This window comes from Gopherus flavomarginatus, chromosome 24, assembly GCF_025201925.1.
Source record: "Gopherus flavomarginatus isolate rGopFla2 chromosome 24, rGopFla2.mat.asm, whole genome shotgun sequence".
NCBI classification, from domain to species: domain Eukaryota; kingdom Metazoa; phylum Chordata; order Testudines; family Testudinidae; genus Gopherus; species Gopherus flavomarginatus.
Window position 1 is genome coordinate 3174478 of NC_066640.1, and position 18565 is coordinate 3193042.

Sequence of the window (18565 nt, forward strand, 5' to 3'; positions counted from 1 at the left end):
ATACTGAGGGACAATCTACACTCGTTCATATATTTGCTTTCCGCAACCAACTCTGTGTATACGTTTTCATGAGTGATGTACCCAAGTATTCAAATTCTAATATCCAAACTGTATCATTAAATGTATCTAAATTTGGGTTATTGCAGATATGTACCACATGTATCTTAGGAGTTTTTAAACAAACTTTGTATCTGTACGTAATCTAGCATTATACCCAGATGTACAGACACTCTTTTCTTAACCTGTATATTATGTAATTTTTTAACATTAGCTTTAATAAAAAATGTAAATCTGAACTTCAGATGTGTGACCCCCCCCCCCCTTACTAGCCAGAGGGTGACAGAAAGATATGGAATCACTAAACAGGGTTTGGAGCGACATCCTAGTAGCAATTCAGCACCCTCCCCCATCCCCCAAGCTAAGTCTAACTCATGGTATTGTATATGAATAAATTTGTAGCCCAACCAGTTGTAATCTAGTTTGAAAGTCTAAAAGCCTTTGGCCTAAAAACAGATGCTTTTAATCTATCAGTATATGGCACTCCATCATGTTGAGTTAAACACACATTAATTAACTACAAATTAAGATTTGTAGTAGCATATAAAAAACAAATGCTATGGCATCCTGATCATAAACTCTATGGGATACTGTTGGTACATGGTAGCACATAATTTCCAAAACATCCTATAGAACCTAAGTTGCTGTGTGCCGTACTTGAAACCTAATGCCTGATTAAAAATCCTCGGAGGTGCACTGTTAGAACTTCTCTAATGTAAATCAGTGAGTAATGAGGGAATCCTTACAGGCCCATGAACATATTTTCATATTTTGAAAATCAAGCCTAACCAAATGTTGCAATCTAGAAATTGAAAGCTTTTTTTCAGGTGTGTGTTTTTTGAAGGCATGCATATATATAATATATGTTTAAAGATATTCATACACCAAAGAGAGTCTGCAGAACAAAACAGATGAAGTTCACAGTGTGCTGCATCTGCTACCTGTTATTTAGAAACAGGCAACATATGCAGGCATTACTATTTGTGTAATTACTACATAACAGAAGTGCAGGGCTCACCCAGTAGGCAATAAGTTAAAAACTTGTAAAATAATATGTTAACATCAAAGTAACTTGTAGCATACTTCTGCATGCCGAATTCCTGTAGTTCAGTGGCCTAATATAAGAGTCACATCTCCAAAATATAACTTGCAGTTAACCCACTTCAGTGTACAATCGTACTATACACAGTTTTTGCATCTTAAACTGTTAAAATATGTCTAATATTGCAAACAAATGAACAAATTTGTTGTAACTGGTAGAAATCCCTAAAGAGGATTAGTATTGGATTCAAAACCACAAATAGTGGGAAATTAAATCCTACAAGAACACTGGCATCAAACAAAGGGCAGAACTAAGGTTGTCTGAGTGTGACCTTGGTGACTCACTGAATAGGGCTGATATGCTAAAGAAATGGACAGTGTATTAGAGAAGCTGATACATATAGGTATAGTGCTCTATATCCTATTTCTTGGGCTTTCGTGTGTGTGTGTGTGTGTGGGTTGTATTGTTATCCCTTAGCACACTTAAGTGGTTTTCACTAATAGTTCTTTCTGGTTTACAACTGGAGAGATGATATAATCCTCAGTTCAGATCTTGACTTGAACCCTGAGAATTCTCTCATGAGAAGCATGAATGATGACAGTTTTACAATGTCTAATTCAGTAAAAATATATTATCACATGCACATTGGTGATTTGCCAAAAGAGATCATTACAATGTGAAGTTAAATAAACAAGGACCTAATGTTTGTTAATAAAGAATAGGCAAGGCTCAGTATTGTAAACCCCAAACATTCAAAAATCAAAGTGAGTCTCTCCCCCCCCCCCCCCCAAATTGTGAGTTTAAAAAATGTACTTGGTGATCTTTTTATTTGCCTTTTGGTTTTTGAGCCTTTAGGGTTCAGGTTTTCAAGCTTTTCACTGCAAGAATGAGGGCTAGATTTTTGTTTATAATGATAGCTAATATTCATATGTCTTCACATGATTCCAGGAGCTGGAGTTTTAAGCAAAATACCATGATACAATAAAATTGCAAGAACGGGCAATACCGCTTGGTGGTGACGATATATGAAACGGAAAGAACTTAGCTTGCTTTTCACATTCTGTTTTGAGTTTGCAGTTAGAAAAATTCATTGTACTTGCAAACTGTAAATATTTTATATAAAAATCATTGCGACAACAAATATGATGGAACCTTATGGTGTGTTTTTCATTCTGTCTTCAGAATATCTGTTTCTTGAAAACCAAAGAAGGCAAGAATTAGAAACTAGAAACAATAAAGATGTTAGTTGATGTAGGGTTAGGATACAGTGAAAAGAGGGAGTTGGGCATGGGATTTTATTTTAATTTTATTTCTCTTCCTTCCCCTCATTTTGTTGTCTTTAGTTAGGCCCTGTGCTCAAAATGTCAGTGAGGCTCAGGTGAGGCAGCATCTGTCCATTCAGAACAGGTCTGGGCCCTCAAATATTATGGCTCATGCCCTGAAGACCTATCTTTTTGCATATATGTGAATTAGCTTGGAAAAAGGATAGATACTGTAAGATAACAAACTATTTTTAAAAAAATGAATGCAGGGAGTAACTTTGAGACAAAGGGAAAATGATAATTTCTTCAAATTGCCACTTTCTGCTAGCAATTTTAGAAACTGTATTAATCATGTTTCCTTCACAACCTTGGGATAGTTGCTTGGAGAATAAATTTACAAGGGCTGTGATTTAATATAATACGGTCAAGGCTTCATTAGAAGGCATTAAACTAATCTGAATGTTGATTGCAGGTTATCTTTCTCACTTTACATTAACTTATTTAGACGGGAGAATATTTGAGTTGGCACAGCTCTAGTAAAGGTTGTTAACATCACTGAAAAAAATAATAAAAGATGAGGCAGAGAAACTGTTTCCATGTTTGAATTCTGATTACCTATCCAGTGGTCTACCAGACTTTGTTTGTGCAGAGCCCAGACCTTGCCTCTGCTGCTATCGCATAGGAAATATACACTCCACTGTGTGTGTTGGAAGGAAGAACTTTGTCAAAGCACACTATGGAAACTAGCAAAATATAGTTTTGCCACTCACTCTGATCTGGCAAGGACCAAAATGTATTGTGTTTGAAACAAGTATAATGGTGGTTATGATTCTTCATATCTTTTAAACTTTGATACAAAATCCAAGCCCCTTTATCAGTAATACAATATATAAAAACTTAAAAGCTATTAACATTCTGATTTGTAATGTTAAAGCTACATTTTAAAATGCACTTCAATCAGGAATGCAAAAGATAAAAAGGCACCATGAATTTAAAAATAACACTTCTGAAATTATTTTATCTACTATTGTGATTTGACATAAGAATGGCCATACTGGGTCAGAACAAAGGTCCATCTAGACCAGTATCCTGTCTTCCGACAGTAGCCAATGCCAGGTGCCCCAGAGGGAATGAACGGAACAGGTAATCATCAAGTGATCCATTGCCTGTCACCCATTCCCAGCTTCTGGCAAACAGAGGCTAAGGACAGCATCCCTGCCCATCCTGGCTAATAGCCATTGATGGATCTATCCTCCATTAATTTACCTTGTTCTTTTTGAGCCTTGTTATAATCTTGGCCTTCACAGCATCCTCTGGCAAAGAGTTCAGCAGGTTGACTCTCCATTTACTTCCTTTTGTTTGTTTTAAACTGCTGCCTGTTAATTTAATTTGGTGACCCCAAGTTCTTTCGTTATGAGAAGGAGTAAATAACACTTCCTTATTTACTTTCTCCACACCAGTCATGATTTTATAGACCTCAGTCATATCCCCCCTTAGTCTTATTAATCTCTCCTCATACGGAAGCTGTTCCTGATAATGTTTGTTGCCCTTTTCTGAACCTTTTCCAATTTCAGTATATCTATTTTTGAGATGGGGCGACCACATCTGCACTCAGTATTCAAGATGTGTATTCATACCGAAGTATACTGAAATATTTTTTGTTCTTGTGCATTTGACAGTGTTGTGTATTGTCAGTTTCCTCTGTTCAGTTTTTTTGAGTAACCTTGGGAAGAGAGAGAGATTTTTAAATTAGAGAAATGAATGAACATCCACAAACTGGTTGGAGGTATTTTGCAGTTGGGGTAGTACATGAAACTATTTGTAACTTTTTAAAATTGACTGGATTTCCAGTTGTCTGTGATTCACAAAGAAACCCTCTGCTTTACCCTTGGATACGTCCTTGTAACTCTCACAAAAATTGTTAGATTTTAGGTGTGCTTATAGGAGAGTGCCAGCTGAATACTAGGGCATAGATTCATATTTTCACAAGTCTTTGTATTTAATTTTCTTGGCTTTTAACAAGAATGAAAACACTAATCTCAGACTTCACTAAGTACTTGTGCAGTTGAATAATTAGAAACTCATGCAATTTTGGAATTCCAAATGGGAAAGGTAGTAGAAAACCACATGGATGTAATTAACATTGCTGTATTTTAAAATCCTGTAGCTCCGAATTTTAATGGAAACTTCATACTGTTCATGGACAAAATCTATTTTTTCCTCACTTATTCTACAGTTATTTTATTTTATTTTTTAAATTGTCCTGGAAATCAGCCCTCAGTGAAGAGAGCACTGAGTTGTTTACAGCAGGAAAAAGATTTTCTTAGTTCAAAAATGGAAGAAAGCGTTTTAATCAAACTTCGTTAATAAGCAAGCAATTTATGTTTCAGCCACAAGCTATTTTTCAAGAAGTTGAACATTAAGAAACCAAGAGGTGAGTTTCTATTGGAACCTTGTACAAACCTGGTGCCCATGGTTAATTTTTGATGCTGCCCAGAACGGGTCCAAACAGAGCTGTCCTGTCCATGGGACTGACAGGGGCAATTGTCCTGGGCCCTGCGCTTTGGGGGGCCCCACGCTTCAGCAGGACAGGGGGTCCAGGGCGGCCTGGCACTGGCAGCAGTGAGTGGCCCCAGCTCAGCCTGCTCCACTCCGCCCTGACAGCTCCCCATGTCACTCAGGAGAGAGGGTGGAAGCCAGAAAGAGGTGGGGAAGGTGTGGGCTGGGGGCGGGTCACTTGCTGCTGATGGTGCCAGGACCCCCTGACCCCAGAGGAGTACCTGGGGACTTAGTGGGGGGTCTGGCGCTGGCAGAAGTAAGCAATCTGGTCCCAGCCCACCCCTGCTCTGCCCCCTCCCCGCCCCTATTCCATCCCTTCCCCCAAGTTCCACCCTGTCTCTTTCCAGCTTTGCCCCCTCCCCCAAGCGATGTTGGGAGCCCATGGGGCAGAGCAGGGAGGGCTGGAGCTGGTTCGCTCGCTGCTGCCAGCACTAGACCACCTTGGACCCAGCATCCCCCTGTAACGTGGGGCCTCCCCAAAGCACGGTAAACCCAAACATTGGTGGAGCTGGGCCCGCGTTCCTAAATATTGGTGGAGCATGGGACCCACGAGTCCATATAACTCGCTGCCTATGACCTTAACTTACACTAATACGTACTACTACATAACATAAAATCTGTGCATGACTAGAAAAAAAAATAATTTTATACGGATTCATTAAACTACCAGTCAACACTCCAGCCACAGATCTACTCTCTGAGCATAGGAATATTGACTGTTTGAAGACCCTACAGTAACAAACAACAAAAGGAGAAAGAAAGTGTGCTGTTCTTGAAAAATGTTCCTGTGGCAGTGCTAGATTAGATTAATTTCTGTCCCCTCTGTCAGCTGAGTTTTTCTGCCTTGTGCAAGGCCAGTAGTCTGCCAGTTGGCTCAGTTCTGTTGGAAGTGGAGGGAGGTAGACTCTTCCTTTTACATTGAAAGAATGTTCTATCAGTAGCTGAGAAATGTAGAAGAATGCCTAAAGTATAGTTTTGTATTTAATTGTCCTTCTGAAATAAGCAAGAGGGGAAAAAATCTCTTTTCTTTCAGAAGAAAGCCCATCAGTGGCAAGCTGCTAATCATGATATTAAGTGGTTATACATAATTTAGGTTCACCAGGCTGACCTGTAGTACAGAAAAAATAGAACTGAAGAGGAATACTGTTCCAGTTAATATTGAAGTGAATTCAGTGAATCTATCTCTTCCCAATTGTTTATCTTAAAATCTGTCCTATGTTGTCTGTCCACTTTTTGCTTGTGTATTAAGCTGTTTTTTTCTGAAATTGTTTTTGTTTTAAAGGGGTGGAGGTTTGATTGCTGCAAATGGCTAAATTGTAGAATTAATCTCATAAAGTACAGCTTCTGATATGAGTTTCTCATATCCCTGGTGAAGAGTTAGTTGAGAATTCCCCTTTGCTGCTTTAGATCACATTCTTGTCCACCTGCTCTGGTCATTTTAAAATTACCTACGGGTGGTGTAATAGTTTGGAGCTGTATAGTAGTGCCTTTGATTTGAGGATTCAGAATGGCCTTTTAAGCAATGAATTAAGCTTTACAACACTCTCTTGTAAAATAGGTAAGAAATACTAACTTCAGTTTGTAGATTGAGGGGAAGGGAATCAGATATGAAGTGATATGAAGAGTTGTGTGTCAGTGTCTGAGCTATGATTTAGAACCTAGATCTGCTACTCCAGTTCTGTGCATTGACTGCTTGATATTCAGGAAGTAGAATACATATAAATATATTCTTGGTGAAATAGTTTGAGACTTAGTTACTGATCTGTGGCATTGAATTGGAAATCAGTCTTTCACCTGTGCAATTTCTGCATCCACAAAAACAAAACAAAAAATACCCCACCCCTTAATAGCTGAAGACCTGTTCTAATCTCAGTGACCTTCAAGGTCCCTTCCAGTTCTATGAGATAGGTATATTTCCATAATAATAATAATAATCATCCAAGAGGGATATTTCCCCTCTGCAGTTTGTATCCTTTTGGGAGAAAAATTCAGTGTACTTAATACAGTCTTTCATAGAGCAAACCTCTTTCATGCAAAGAGGTTTACAAAACCTGTATCCCAGGTTACGATAGCTAGGCTCCGAAGTTCCTGCTTCAGAGTCCACTGTGACACAACCTTTATACATAAAAGCAGTCCCACTGACTTCAGTGGGACTGAATATAGTTATAGAATTATATCTTTGAACTTAATATCCCAGAATGCCAAAAGAAGTCCCTCTGGTGGTAGTTCATTGTAAGAAAATCCCTATTTATAATGTGTAAACTTTCCTGGCAAAGAGCTTATGTTTTTTTAAAAAGGGGGCCCAATACTTGCAAACACCCACACCTCCTTCCTACTTGTGTTAATTGTAAATGGATAATTAAGCTTACTATAAAACTTTCCTAATTTTTATTGCAGTTGAATATGGCATGTTGTCGTGTTATTTAGTGCAACCAGTCATACCAGCTTCATTTCCTTGTTTAATGTTGGTTAAAACATTTTAAAATATACATATAACCAAGTGACCATTTAGCATTTTGACAAATAATCATAGGTTGTACATGATACTTTCCCATGCAGGAGACTGATATTAAGGAAAAACAGCAATCCCTGTTGATGTTGTCCTGTCAAGGAAGGTCAGAGAGTGAGTTTGAGATCCCTTTTTCCACCAAAGTTTCTGGTAGAACCCCTTGTCCAGCCTTTCTCCCTTTTTCTTCTCTCCCTGATCAGTCCCCAGTTCACTAGTCTCTCATTCTCTCACTTCCAGAAAGGACATACTCAGTATATGAGGAAGAATTTCTTCCTCTGCTCTAGGACTGGTGATAAAAATTCCTTGAGTTTTTCATCACAGTTGACCAGTCTAGTGATAGGAACAAAGGTCTTAATATGCTTGCATGTATATTGTCATAAATCAGTTATAGTGTTGCTGGTTGTAGAAGTCCATTTTGAGTTCTTGATGTCTGTCAATAACTTGCATTTATACAGTGTGAACTTTTCGTCTGGAAGGATTCCAAAGCACTTTACCAAATGATTATACAGTCCATTTCCAGAAAAAAGTGCACCAACATCTTGGTTTGTGTGCCTGGATGTGGCAACACTGCCTGAAGAAAACAGTGTTTAACTGAAATTGCGAGGAGAATTTTGCTAAGTAGAGTACAATGAGCTGAGTTGAAATTGGGATAGGATAACTGTGTATTTTAAGGGACTAATTTGTGGAGTAGCTTATGCAAAAATTCTTCTAGGAGCTGGCAGGATTCAAAATCCTAGGTAATCCACATATTAGCATAACAATGTTCATATTGTTGGACTTACGGTATTGCTGCCACTTTCATAACTGGTGCAGATATATTGTTGCTTAAGGAGAAAAATTCTTGGAACTGGGAATACAACTTTTATTTGGTTACGGTTCTGTTCTAATTTTATATAATTTACATTGCCTTTTGAGTTCTTGCATTGAAGATGGTTTTAAAATAACCGTTTTAGTGTTCAAGTTGTTTCTAGCTCATCTCTTCACAGTTTATTGGTGAGTGGAAGGAATCTACTTGTTTGTATAGTGATGGATGTTACTACTGTGGAGTAAATACGAATCCTGCTTTGCAACGCCCTGATCCATTCATGCTTTTGCTCCCAAAAAAAAAAAATATTGAAATCTCGGGTATTTACACTATAATAGATAGCATTCTCCTTCACTGTTGACTTTCAGGATGCTAGAACCTGTTTTTCTTCATGGTCTTCCTCCTAGTCATACCTAGTTTCATCAGAAATGTCCTGCCCTAATGTTTGCGATTAGTCAACATACTCTTTGGGAGACCCTACTTCTTTGATGTGCTAGCGTCGAAAATGAGATTGCCCCACATCATTGCTCCAATGAATTTTACACTACTACTAATAGAAGCTGCAAATAAACCTGTCTCTGCTTATTTGTCTTTACCAAGGGGCTATACAGCAAAGAAATACATACTTCCAAAAACTATATTATGTAGCGCTCTCCTATTTTAATAAACATTTTAAACTTCATCACAAAGATTTTACAATGACCAATCTTGGTTGCATATTGATGACCTTTCCTTGTTTGTACTGGAACAATTCATTTACATTAGCTGTTTGAATTTTGGGAGGATGGCTTTTAATCATAGTTTTAATTGTATTTTAATTTGCTCTCATTTTGTTGAAAAGCACCCCTTATTTATGTGTGTATCTAAGGATGCTTGATAAATCACCAACCATTGAGAAGGTGTTTGATCACAGGCATGCTTTATCTTGGTTTCCGTTTACATTATCTTTCTTTCACATACCCAAACAAATATAAAAGTTTAAAAAATTAACTATCACCAGTGATACAATTTTTGTCGTAATTGGAACTTTTAATGAAGAAGGATTAAAGTAGCCGCAAAATACATAATCTTATTTCTCACACTATAGAACACTTTCAAATGTACCAAACAGACAGTCGTACAGTATGCACAGTTTGGAGTGTGTATGGGGGAGAAGAGGGCCATCCAGGCTATTTATTTAAAATAAAACGGTAATATTGAATTCTAAATTAAGTGTGAAGAATATTCTGAATACACATATGTAGCTCCCATTAGTTTTAGTTTTAATGGATAAGTGTGATCTTGAGGCATTATAGTACCCAGACTTCCTTGGACTGAAGTGCAGTGTGAGGAAAGATGGGCCAATGGCTGAAGTGCTAGCCTGTGCTATGGAATAACCAGTTTCAGTTCTTTCACCTCAGACAGTCTATGTGACCCTGGGCAAATCACTTGGTCTTCCGGTGCCTCAATTCCCTATTTGTAAAATGGGTGTAATAGAACTTCCATCCCTTTAAGGGTGTTGTGAGGATAAAAGCACGTTAAAGATTGTGAGGCCATGAAAGTATGTAAGATAGCATATTCGCATATTGCCTCTATTGTATTTCTCTTGAGCATCTTTCTGTGGCAGAAGCTTGGAGTGGCTGCTCCAGAAAGAGCCATGTCTAGTCTAGCTCACTTTTGTCAGAGAGAGAAATGTGGTGATGTTGCAAATGGAGAATCCTTCTCCAAAAACAGAAAGCGAGTGTCATGGGAAAAAAGGGTTGCCTGAATATGCGGTTTATCAATGACTAGATTAGGAACAAGTAGCACTGCTTTAAATTAGGTGGGGAAATTTTAAATAAATTACACTTGGAATTGAGTGCTTCAAAGAATTGCTGGTTCTGTTATTGTCTGTCTTAATGGACACTAAACTTAAATTACTGAGGTCTCCTGGTTTAAATGCTGTTGGCTGCACTGTCTTCGTCTTTAGAGATTGGTTAGCATTATCTGTTCTAAATCTGTATGATGTTGTGGTGGTAACATTTTCATGAGAGCATGTATATTTCAACAATTGTATAGCAGGATATAAAATGACAGTATTTAATATGTGCAGAAAAGTGAGATTCATTGGAGAAATAATCAACGATGAAAGGTGAACTGAAGGAATCCAAATCCTGTCATCCTTGGGCCAGATGATTGGCTGGTTTACATTAATTAAGGATATGGCCTTTTGTTCTTAGCCTTACACTTGGATGAAGTTCTGTGTACACCCTAAGTGTGTTAGAGGCAAGACATTTTTTTCCCCATGTTATTTACCCTTGTACTCTAGTATGACGGTTGTGGTATGGATATGTAATTGGCCACAGAGCAAGATATATGTTGAATTGGAGGACTTGGAAGAAAGGATTCAAAATAGCTTGTTCCCGGATCAAACCATGGGAATTACTATTCTAAAATCAGGGAAGTTAGAACTCTCCACTTTACCCCAATAAAGCTGCTAGTTGATAAATGATGGTGTCAGATTGTACACAAATATATTGTTAGTACCCTGCCTCTTTGCAGCCTTCCTTTCTTTATCTGAATTCTAGTTTTGATCATAGTATTGATTGAGTTTCAACATTGACTTTTTATTTTAGTATTAATCAAAGGATACTTACATATATGTGTACTATCTTGACTGATGAGATGAGAATGTGTCAGATTTTGTGTATGAAACTTATGCCCAGTTTAAAAACCTTGAGATGCTGTAGACTTTAAATTGTTTGTCTTGTTTTTCAGCACTCAACCTGCTACAGCTTATTCCCACCCAACCACTGTGGCAAGCTACACTGTCCAGCAAGCTCCTGGGGTGGTGCATACTGTGACGCCATCTTATGCTCCCACAGTGCAGGCTGCCAGGCCGCTTGCAACTGCTGCCTATGGAGCATACCAATCACATTCAGGACAGGACTATGGTTATGGAACTCGGCAGCAGGAACCTACCCCCCAGCCTACCACAACACCAAACTACCAGGTATCAATCCACTAAACCTGTTGGTGAAGCTTTAATTGTTAACTTATCTGAGCAGCATTTGTCCACGTTAATTGCATCGTATAAAATTTTTGCCTGGGAAGCAGAAGAAGGCTGGTAATGTATGTGATTTTGGTTGTTTTTACTCCATATGTTTCCAATCTATAATTGAAAACGGGACAAGGACTATGATTTAGGATACATTTGTACAGGCTCAATGGATTTCAATCCTTAACTGGGGTTTCCAGGCACCAAGATAATACAGATATTAATTATAAAATGAATATATTGGTATTAAGGGATTTATTTCTGATAAATCCTTCAAGATGTTGGACTTGTGGACTCTAGTATATTTGATACCTTTTTGACTATACATAAAAGCACTACATTTATATATGTATCAGCAAACGCTGAGGATCAAACCAAGTTGCTAGAGAGCCAAAGCAGGTACAAATCTAAGAACAAACATAGCTTTAATTTCCTAAAGTCTAAGGACTATCAACTTTGAAACAAGAGCTGGAGAATGAAATCTGGGAGGCTTTTTGATTTTTTTTTCTATTATAAACTAACTTGTTCTCCCCAGTTGACATGAACGAATGCATAAAAAAATGTAGCAATTAATTGAACTCTACCAAAATGGCTCTCAATTTGCTAAAGAGTGCTTAATTTATCTATTAATTTTTGTAGCACTGGGCTGTATGTTCATAATTTGGCTTCTTTTTTGTTCTGTTGGAATTTCATATACAGGATGGTTACAGTTATGGACGATCTACATTAGCAAGCAGCTATGAGAGCAAACAGTACTACCCGCCAGTTGCTACTCAGCCTCAACACACTGCCACAGACTCTTACTACCAGTCAAGTGAGTGCTACAGGAACCCAGTGTTCACAACTTTAGTGTGTTATTTCAAAGTATGTACAGTACTGGGAGGTTCAAAATGTTAAAGGTTTATTGGCAGCAGGGTATCAGTTGCAGGTAAAGTGTCAAAAGTAGCTTAATTAGACTATTTAGCAACTTTGGAAAATTCCTTAAATCTTCTCTTAAGGGTGTGACATTTTCATTTTTTCCAGTTAATTAAATGTCATAACTTGAACACAAACGTTACTTCATACTAATGTATTTAAAAAAAAAAGATTTGTAAGAATCTGAATGCACAAATATTTTCATATATATAAGAAAAAGAGAGCTGTCTACATATGACATGAACTGATAAGAGTATAAATACAAATCACAGTGGTGACTTGAAACCAAGCTGGAAATACTGGTTCTTATAGAGGATTGGATTTGATAAGTATGTGAAAAATAAGCTATAATATTAAACTTTGGAAGATCATTCCTTTTATGGGTTAAATACATCTACTCAAATTTCAGGTGAAAAATAATTTACTCAGAGCCCATGAGTAGTTTGAAAAAATCAAGCCCATTCCTCAAGCCTCTGAGTGTATTTACATATGGAAATATAATTAAATATAAAAAATATACATCATGCCCTATTTGTAGAGAAAATTATAGTAGAAAATGTAGGGATAGTGTCACGTTTTTGTTGAGGACGCAAAAAGCACAAAACTGACTCCCATGCATCTTTGCTTGCACAGACTTTGCTATGAACATAATGTCCATACTGGGTCAGACCAATGGTCGGTCTATCCCAGTATCCTGTCGTCTGACAGTGGGCAATGCCAGGTGCTTCAGAGGGAATGAACAGGCCAGGTAATCATCAAGTGATCCATCCCCTGTCGCCTATTCCCAGCATGTGGCAAACAGAGGCTAGGGACGCTTCAGAGCATGGTTTTGATCCCTGCCCATCCTGACTGATGGACTTATCCTCCATGAATTTGTCTAGTTCTTTTTTGAACCCTTGTATAGTCTTGGCCTTCACAACATCATCTGGCAAAGAGTTCCACAGGTTGACTGTGTGTTGGGTGAAGAAATACTTCATTTTATTTGTTTTAAACCTGCTGCCTATTAATTTCATTTGGTGACCCCTTGTTCTTGTGCTGTGAGAAGGAGTAAATAACACTTCCTTATTTACTTTCTCCACATTGGTCATGATTTTATAGACCTCAATCATATCCCCCCCTTAGTCATCTCTTTTCCAAGCTGAAAAGTCCCAGTCTCATTAATCTCTCCTCGTATGGAAGCTAGTCCATACCCCTAATCACTTTTGTTGCCCCTTTCCAATTCCAATTTATATTTTTTGAGATGGGGCAACCACATCTGTACATACTATTCAAGATGTAGGTGTACCATGGATTTATATAGAGGTAATATAAGATATTATCTCTTATCTGTCCCTTTCTGAGTGGTTTCTAACATTGTTAGCTATTTTGACTGCTGCTGCACATTGAGTGGATATTTTCAGAGAACTATCCACAGTGACTCCAAGATCTTTCTTGCATGGTAATAGCTAATTTAGACCCCATCATTTTATATGTATAGTTGGGATTATGTTTTCCAATGTACATTACTTTGCATTTATCAACATTGAATTTCATCTGCCATTTTGTTGCCCTGTCACCCAGTTTTGTGAGATCCTTCTGTAACTCTTTGCAATCAGCTGTGGACTTACCTATTTTGAATAGCTTTGTATCATCTGCAGATTTTGCCATCTTACTCTTTACTACTTTTTCCAGGTCATTTATGAATATATTGAACAGTACTGGTCCCAGTACAAACCCCTGAAGGACACCACTTCTACCTCTCCCTATTCTGAAAACTGACCTTTTATTCCTACCCTTTCTTTTCCTATCAGTTAAGCAGTTACTGATCCATGCGAGAACATTCCATCTTATCCCATGACAATTTACTTCGTTTAAGAACCTTTGGTGAGGGACCTTGTCAAAGGCTTTCTGAAAATCTAAGTACACCATATCCATTGGATCAGCCTTGTCCACATGTTTGTTTGACCCCCTCAGAGAATTCTGTGGATTGGTGAGATGATTTCCGTTTACAAAAGCCATGTTGACTCTTCCCCAACAAACTGTGTTCATCTATGTGTCCGATAATTCTGTTCTTTACTATAGTTTCAACCAATTTGCCTGGTACTGAAGTTAGTCTTACTGGTCTATAATTGACAGGGTTGCCTGTAGAACCTTTTTGAAAAATTGGCATCACATTAGTTGTCCTCCAGTCATCTTACTCCTGGGCGAATTCTGTGCCACTGCATGTGCACAGAATTTGTCCCCCGCAGATTTTTTTGCTTCCTTGTAGAAAAATGACTTTGATGGGGAAGCAAAGGGAAGCAACAAGAGCGGTCATGAGACCCTCCCCAGCAGTATGTTTTGGGTGCCCAGGGCAGCCAGCAAAGAGGTAAATCACTGTGGGGCAGGTGGCGGGACTGGGGAAGACCCAGCTGGTGGCTCCTACCCTGTGCTGGGCTCAGCTGCTAGTCAGCTGGACTGGGGAGGACGGGACTTCCTCTTCTCCTGCATGGCATCCGAGGCCGGATCAGACTCACCCCCAGATTTATCCCCTGTCTGTAGGAATCTCTGCAAACTTTCCCTCCCACGCTTCCTGCATCCATCGCGCATCATCTGCAGGGGGAAGGATCACTGTACAGGGCACTGCTCCCCCATCTGCGCAACCCCCATGCATCCAGACCCCCTCACGCACAGACTCTCTTGCCAAGCCTCAAAACCCTCTCCCCCGCACCTGGACGACTCTGACGAGCCACGCACACCTAGATCTCCACCCTACCAAGCTCCAACTAGCTGCACCTGAATCCCCACCCCATTGAGCCACATTCCCCCAGCACCTCCCCCCCCCCGCTGAGCCCCTCACACCAAGACCCCTCTGCTGAGCTCTATCCCTCCCAGACCACCCCCTCTCCCGCTGAGTCCCAATCACCTTCACCTGGACCCCCTTGCAAAGTCGCATTACCATTGTGCCCAGAACCCCCCCAACAGGCCCCTGTGCATCCAGATCCCTCACTGAGCCACCTGCAACCAGATTGCGTCACACACAGTCCTCTCAACCAACACTTGTATCCCCCTGTGCTAAGCCTCCCCATACTTGGATCCTGCCTTGCTGAGCCTTCCCACCCATGCCTGGTACATCTGGCATGGAGGTGCAGGGCCCTGGGGTGTTTCTGGGGCCGGCCCAGTCCTTGCACTGTGTCAGAGTTGGGTGCAGCCTCACCACTGAATCTGTGTCCCAAGGGGGGAGCTGCACAGTGAATCTCCCACCCCGTGCAGCCAGTGGCCTGTGCTCCCCAGTGACACGCTGGAGCCTCCACGTTTATTTGACAAATTAAATTTGCAGAATTTTAAAATATTGTGCGCAGAATTTGTTTTTTGGGAGCAGAATTTTTAATTTTTTGGCATGGAATGCCCTCAGGAGTAGTCATCTGGTACAGAAGCTGATTTAAATAATAAGTTACATACCATTTCCACCTTAATTGAATTGGTCTCGTTAGTACTGACACCCCCCTTCCCCCATCCCACACTTGGTAAGGCATCTCCCATCTTTTCATATATGTAGTGCTTACTTTATTTTTCACTCCATGCATCTGATGAAGTAAATCAGCTGTTTGCGCGGGAAGCCTGGGAGGACTGAGAAGGAAGCAGTGGCTTCCCTCAGGTGAACTAGGGCAGGGGGGCGAGGATGCGAGGAGGGCTCCAGGCGCCACACGGCTCCGGCCCGGGCCCGGATCCCGACCCCGGCCAGCCGGGCGGCATGGCTCCGGCCTAGGCCCCGACGCCGGCCAGCCGGGCGGCATGGCTCCGGCTCCTCCCGAGCGACCCCCAGCCGAACGGCCCCAGCCCGGCCCCCACCTCCAGGCAATGCATTAAGGGGGCAGGGGGCAAGGAGGGGGTGTTGGATAGAGGGTAGGGGGGTTGAGGGATGGATTAGGGTCGGGGCGGTCAGAGGGCAGGGATCGGGGGATTGAATGGGGGCATGGGTCCCGGGGGGGGTAGTCAGGAAGGAGCAGGGGTTGGATGGGGTGGCGGGGGGGCAGTCAGGGGCAGGGATTCCAGCAGCAGTCAGGGGACAGAGAGGAGGAGTGGTTGGATGGGGCAGAGGTACGGGGGGGGGGGCATTCAGGGGACAGGGAAGGGGGGTGGATGGGACAGGGGTCCCGGGGGGGGAGGCGGCTGTCAAGGAACGTGGGGGGTTGATGAAGCAGGAGTGCTGGGGGGGTATGACCCCCTCGTGGAGTGAGGAGGCGGGAACCGGTTGTTAATATTTTGGCAGCTCATCACTGGTTTTAGCCCATGAAAGTTTATGCCCAAATACATTTGTTAGTCTCCAAGGTGCCACAAGGACACCTCATTGTTTTTGCTGATACAGACTAACACTGCTACCACTCTGAAACATACCACAGTTAGTAGTTCTGCAATTTCACATTTGAGTTTCTTCAGAACTCTTGAGTGAATACTATCTGATCCTGGTAACTTACTAGGAATTAGGATTCACTTAAAAACCTGTGAATTCTAAATGTTTGTTTCGTTTTTGTGACTGTATAAGTTCCCTCTAGTGGCCAAAATAATAGCTTTAAATTCCCATGGATAACTGAAGTCTCTTTAGCCCACTGGAATAAATCTGCATGATTCTGCTCATTTTTTGTTAATATCGTTCAAAAGTATTGAGTTCATCTCATGTTGAGAGCATATTTAATATTAAAAATTTGTTTTCTTGCTGCTTTTCCCTTCAGGATCAAATTGAGTCACTATATTTTCAGCACTAGATTATCTTTCTAATTCAGAATTTTTTCATATTTAAGTAAGCTAGTTAAACAATTCTATTTAAAAAGCAAATCAAACACACCGTAATAAGCATTTTGTCATGAAGTTTTGCTCAAGGGTACTTTTTGGCTAGAGGCTTTTCAAGGTTTTTACAAATCCATAAAACACTTAAGGTTTTGGAACCAATTGCTATAGGTAAATGGACATAAGAAACTATTCACATTAAGTCCTGAAGTCCTTTCTCAGAAAAAATTTCTGTTGAAGTTGATGAGAATTTTGTCTCATTATTCTGGAATCCTTAAGGCCCCAAAGTGGAGTGAAAATGAATACATGTAGGATGATGGTTAAATCCGGTATTTTAAGAACATAGGATTAGCCATAATGTATGAGAACGTTTGTCCCTCAAGTCTGGTATTCTGCTTGTAGCAATGACTATTTGAAGCTTTAGAAGAAGGCAAAAAAATTATAAAACATCCAACCAATTGCTTATATTCATGGTCATGAAGGGAGGATTTATTCTTGGCCTTTGCAGTGATCCTTGAAGGATGAAATTTGATTGTCCACATCTTAGCGTATGTAACTAAAAATTATTATTGGTTATAAATTTTTCCATATCCTGTTTAAATCCAGCTGCAATATTCAGTTCTCTGGCTTCTTGGAGTAATGAATTTTACAGGTTAACTACATGAAGAAGTGATTCTCATATGTGGGTCCATCGGTCAATCCAGAAGACTCACTGCTGGGTAGGTCTCTCCCACTCGTCCACAGAGGCAGCTGGCTCAACTTTTTGGTGGCAAGAGGAGATTGTGATTACCAAATGCAATTGAGCTGCCACTGTACTCAGTGCTAGCTGTATTCTGAAACACTTTGCTCTTCTTACCTTCTTGGCTGGCTCTTCCAGATTTACTCTCTTTGCTGGGAAGCCATCCTCATCTCTTGAACACTTCTGTCTCCTGCATTCTGTTTTTCCTTCGCTTTGCCAAAGTGGTGGTTGGGCCTCCGATGTGGTACTTCAGAGGAGCTTCTTGGCTGAGCTGGCCCTGCTTCTGCGCCAAAGAAACATTTTGGCTGTAGCAATTTCTCTTTATTGCTTGTTTTTCTCCTCTACTTTGCTTCAGGGAAGATTCCTAGCAATGGTCTTCCTCTACCTTTGCATCAGCACCACTGGGCAAGTCCTACATTTTGTGATTTCTTTTCCCTCAACTTCATGGTTAGGAGAAGAGCAGATCCGGTAGCAAAAATGCAATCTAGTAGAATTCAGCCATTTCCAGCTTCCTGGGAGTGAGTGTGTGGGGCTCTGATGACAAGGACCTCTCCAAATGACACAGCAAACTATTTGTTAAAAGTATTACTGCCAAAAGGAGTAAATATGCTAGCAAGTCAACTCAGCAGTGTCTGGCCATCTACTTCCATCCTTTTGCCATCCTAGTACACTAAAGTTTTTCCTTCAAGGCCACATTTTAATTCCATCAAAAACAACTTGTTACGACCAGGACTTGATGGCATAGGAATAATTTTTTTTAAATTGTTTTTTCATTCTGGAGGGAAAAAAAGTCAGCATCCAATTATTTGAAAGCTATAATCTCTCCTGAACCTATAGGGAGGAGTTAGATTTTCCATACCTCTTTTCTGGTCGTTAGGGACCATTCTCAATTCAGAAAGAAGCAGTCACCAAATG

At 40.3% G+C, this 18565-nt stretch overlaps 1 protein-coding gene across 5 annotated transcripts in view; it reads left to right on the plus strand.

The window, feature by feature from the left end:
- Positions 1-18565, plus strand: part of ZFR2 (zinc finger RNA binding protein 2) — an 82702-nt gene that overhangs the window by 13662 nt on the left and 50475 nt on the right. For all 5 annotated transcript variants that reach the window (XM_050933705.1, XM_050933704.1, XM_050933706.1 and 2 more), the window contains 2 exons: positions 10971-11205; positions 11950-12064. In XM_050933705.1, the coding sequence (XP_050789662.1) occupies positions 10971-11205; positions 11950-12064 (350 nt within the window). The remainder of the gene's footprint in view (positions 1-10970; positions 11206-11949; positions 12065-18565) is intronic.